A 3,860-nucleotide genomic window follows, 5' to 3' on the forward strand; every position below is an offset into this window, starting at 1 on the left:
GCTGGGCTCCATTTCGGCTCCCCTCCCTTGGTGCCCTCCCTGCTTCCCACCTGTTCCTCCACCAGCCCCGACCCAGAGCAGGTTTCAGCCTCTGCCTCATTCACCGCAGCAGCTTGAGAGCAGCTGGCTGCACTGATTCTTTCTTTAAAAAAGGCTCTGGCAAACAACAACAAGAAAAAAATTAAAGCCGCACAAATACATGAGGACGCCCTCCTGCCCTGTCCCCTCCCTACCTGGACAAAGCCTCATTGCAGCCTCCCACCCGCCGCGGCACCGGCACCTCTTCCAATTCCCGGAGCTGCTGTCAAGGGACTGTAACTAACCCTGCGCCCGGCTGCCGGCATTAGCGCTCGGGCAGAAGATCAAAAGGGGCCCCTGGCAGGAGAAAGGCTCCTGATGACTTCCCTGTAGCAGGAGCGACGTGGAAGCAGGGAGCCCAACAGGTCCGCCTTCCCCTTTCAAAGGGCAGCGGAGGGGCAGGCAGATGCCCCCCAACATCCCAGTGTCCCCAGCAAAGCCACAGTGCCACTGTCCTGAAACACTTTGTGCCCCCAACCCCCTTCCCAGCCCAATCTGGGCACCTGCAACCAGACACCAGTGGAGGTTGGCAGATGCCAAGCCCAGCTTCTCCCTCTGCTCCATCCCACCTTGTCAACCCGATCCCACCACCACCTGCCCGCACAGGGAACAGACGCTCCCCTTTGTGCTGCTTTTCAAAGGCTCCCGAGCTCGCCCCGCTCCGCACAGCCAGCGCACAGTGGCCAGGAGCCAACTGCGGCCACGGGACTGAGAAGGGCGCTGCGTTTAGAGCTGCTCGCTCATCTCTAGGCACTCCTCAAACCAAGGTGGGCATCCTCATGAACAGTCTGATTTCCTCTCCTGAGCTGCAGATAGAGGAAGGGTTTCCACCAGATCCAGCAGCAAAACCGCTTTTGCTCTTCCCCCCCGTGAACACTCACCACCTCCGTGCCAGTGATGCTGGCCAGCAGCTCAGTGATCGCCTCACCGGTGAAATCGTTCACGGAGACCGTCAGGCCGTGGATCGCCGCTCCGATACTGCCCGTCGCGATCATGGAGGGGGGGTACATGGCGAAAGTGTAGTCTAGAGACAGCACAGGGACACAGGGGACAAAAAGGAGCCATTAGCAAGGATGCACAGGGTAAGTTCCTGAGACTGCAAATTCCCTGGAAAACTAGAGAGGGCCAGACAGAGGGGTCTCTGCAGCTTAGCAGAGAGAAATGGAAATGCAGTAATGGGAAACAGGCCGAGCACCAGAGCAGAAAGCTGCATTAAGATATTTCTCTGGCTGTCTCACCAAAAGAAGTCCTGAAGATGAGATTGCTCTAGTGACTTAGCGTGAGGCTGATAAAAACTCAGATTCAACCCTGCCTCCACCCTTGACGCCCTCCTGCAGCCGCAGCCTGTGCAGCGAGAGGGGTGGCACAGTGGCTCTGCTCTTTCCTGGCATCTTCCAGGCACCCGCTAAGAGCCCCCAGGACCGTTATCCCACTTTGTCAGAGACAGAAAACATGTCACTGAGCAGCAAAATGCTCTGATTTGAATGAAGGCAGGCATTCAGCTCCCCAGAAAGCCAGAGCCTTGGAGACCAGCCCCAGGTTACCCAGCAGACCTGACCCAAGCCCAGGTCACCCCATCTGCAGCAGCCATCCCACCCCCCCAGCATCCTGGGGGTGGCTCTGGCAGGAGCAGGCACCCACCTGTGGCACACAGGGCGATAAAGGTCTGTGCGTGTTTCTTCACCAGCTCCATCTTGTCCTTCGGCAGCGGCAGGTGATGGAGGATGTGAGCCAAGAAATCATTTGCTATCACTGAGACCAGGTCCCACTTTAGCTTCTCCAGGACTAGAACCTCCCAATCCTGCAGAGTCAGACAGACAGACAGACAGCCCGTTATTCATCAGGGCGAAGCCAGGCAGAAAACAGCCTGTTATTCATCAGGGCGAAGCCAGGCAGAAACACTCACCAGATTCAAGGGGAGATAAGGCCAGCGCCTGGGGAAGGGCCAGTAAAACAGCACAATCCATGAGATAGGGAAGAAAAGAGGGAACATCCCTGCTCTGTGACTATGGCACAAATCCAGCCTTGAGCTGTTGCAAAGCCTGGAGTAGAGATCGGAAAAGGAAGGGATAAATCTGGTTTATTCTTTCTAAGGTGCAGTTGGATTAGCCTTCGACACCTCTCTGCTTTGCAAGGTTGCTGCAACAGCCCACAGAGGAAAAACCAGAGCAAGGAGCAGTAGGCACACCATTCCCTTATTCCTTCTCCACTCCCAATGAGAGAGGCTGATGTCCAGGCCCCCAGGAGCAACCCAGCGTGGGGCTAACACTGCTACAGCAAAGGGAACAGAGATCTCACCTCTCTGCTCCCTCCCGCAGTGGCTCCTCGGCCACAGGAGGCAATGGCTGCTCTGCAGCCAGCACCTTTGCACAACACGTTAAAGTAACGGAAGGTGGAAGGAAACACAGCTGAGCTTCCAGGGCTGCATCCAGACATCCCAAGCTCCTGTATGAGATCTTCAATCCCTACAGAACTCAAACACTCCCAACAGAGAAACGCTGGGCATGCAGCCCTGCAGAGAAGGTCTCAGGCTGGGCAGCAGCATGTTGGCAGAACCTCCCAGACTCATCACACATCTTCTCTGCCAAGAGAGCCTCCAGCCATGCTCAACAGAGCATCCCCAGCAGCTTCTAGGGTGGAAGAGGCACTGAACAGTCCTGCTAACACCCACCTTTCCCCCTGACATACAGGCAAAGGCTCACTGGTGCTTCCCAGTTACACGCCAGGTGTCTGCTGATGTCTCTGTCCCACGTTGTGGAGCTCTCTCCAAGCATCTACCAGAGATTTCTGTAATATCTTCCACGAGACAGACTCTGTGCAATCTGCAAGCTGGGGAACAGATGGCAGGAAGGCTGGGTGCCCCCCGCAGATTTCAGCTGGAGCCTGGGCTGCTCCTCTCATCTGCTGAGCCTCTCGCAGGCTCTTCCAGCTCTGGGCATTAGTCCTGACACGACAAGGAAACCAAAGTGCAGAGCAGCCACGGGTAAGTGCTTGGCAGAGCCATCACCCCGCAAATCCTGCAGGTTTGGTACCAAAGCACCCATCCAGCAAGGTGTAAGCAAGGAGAGCCCCATGATTAGAGCCTTAGAAGAGAATTTGTGACCCCTACATTCATCAAGGTCTACATGGCTTAGCTAGAGGAGCAGCTGAATCCAGCTCAGAGGCCACACACGTACTGGTCTCACTGGGCTGGGCGGCTTTGACGTTCCATCTGGGTACAACTGTGCCACCAACAGCGCAGCCTCAGGAGAGGCGAGAGCCGCATCTTCCCAGGATCGTTTCCCTTCCCATCCCAGCAAAAGCCCACACCCAGCTGCCCCAGCCTCTCTGCCGGTCCCAATTCCCCCACGTCCCGAGCCACGATGAAGATCTCTGGGTCCCCAATTTCTCTCATCCTCTGGATCAGCAGCAATTCTGCTTTTGGCAACAGGGTCCAGGTGTGGCAGAAAGGGCACAGAAGATGCCCCACGTCCCTCCTCCCCACTAGCAGGGGTGACAGTGGCCCTGCAGACATGCTGGGAAAGGAGAACACCCTGCAGGAGCAGAAGCTCCAGGTTTGGAAGGGCAGAGCTGAACTGGGATTTGTATCAGATATCTCCATTTCAGGGTCTAATCCTACCCAGCAGAATATCTATTCTTTTTCCCAGTAGTCTAGGATTACAAGGTCAATGCTGCCCACAGACGTGCCAAAGGGTTGCCAAAACAGATGGATTTGAAGAAGTGAGATTTTTTCATAAGGACACATCTTCAATTTCTCTCTTCTTTTTTTTTTTTTTTAAACC

General features: G+C 55.5%; 1 protein-coding gene across 1 annotated transcript in view; it reads right to left on the reverse strand.

Moving 5' to 3' along the window:
• Nucleotides 1-959: 959 nt before the first annotated feature.
• The window catches only part of LOC104466361 (G1/S-specific cyclin-D3-like), a gene marked incomplete at its 3' end in the record, with an annotated part of 8,811 nt that continues 5,910 nt past the window's right edge, over nucleotides 960-3,860 (reverse strand). Inside the window, exons 2-3 of the mRNA XM_010079747.1 lie at nucleotides 1,720-1,879; nucleotides 960-1,102 (exon numbers count right to left, since the gene is read on the reverse strand). Of these exons, the coding sequence (XP_010078049.1) occupies nucleotides 960-1,102; nucleotides 1,720-1,879 (303 nt within the window). The remainder of the gene's footprint in view (nucleotides 1,103-1,719; nucleotides 1,880-3,860) is intronic.

Source organism: Pterocles gutturalis, unplaced genomic scaffold, assembly GCF_000699245.1.
Source record: "Pterocles gutturalis isolate BGI_N339 unplaced genomic scaffold, ASM69924v1 scaffold21509, whole genome shotgun sequence".
Lineage (NCBI taxonomy): Eukaryota > Metazoa > Chordata > Aves > Pterocliformes > Pteroclidae > Pterocles > Pterocles gutturalis.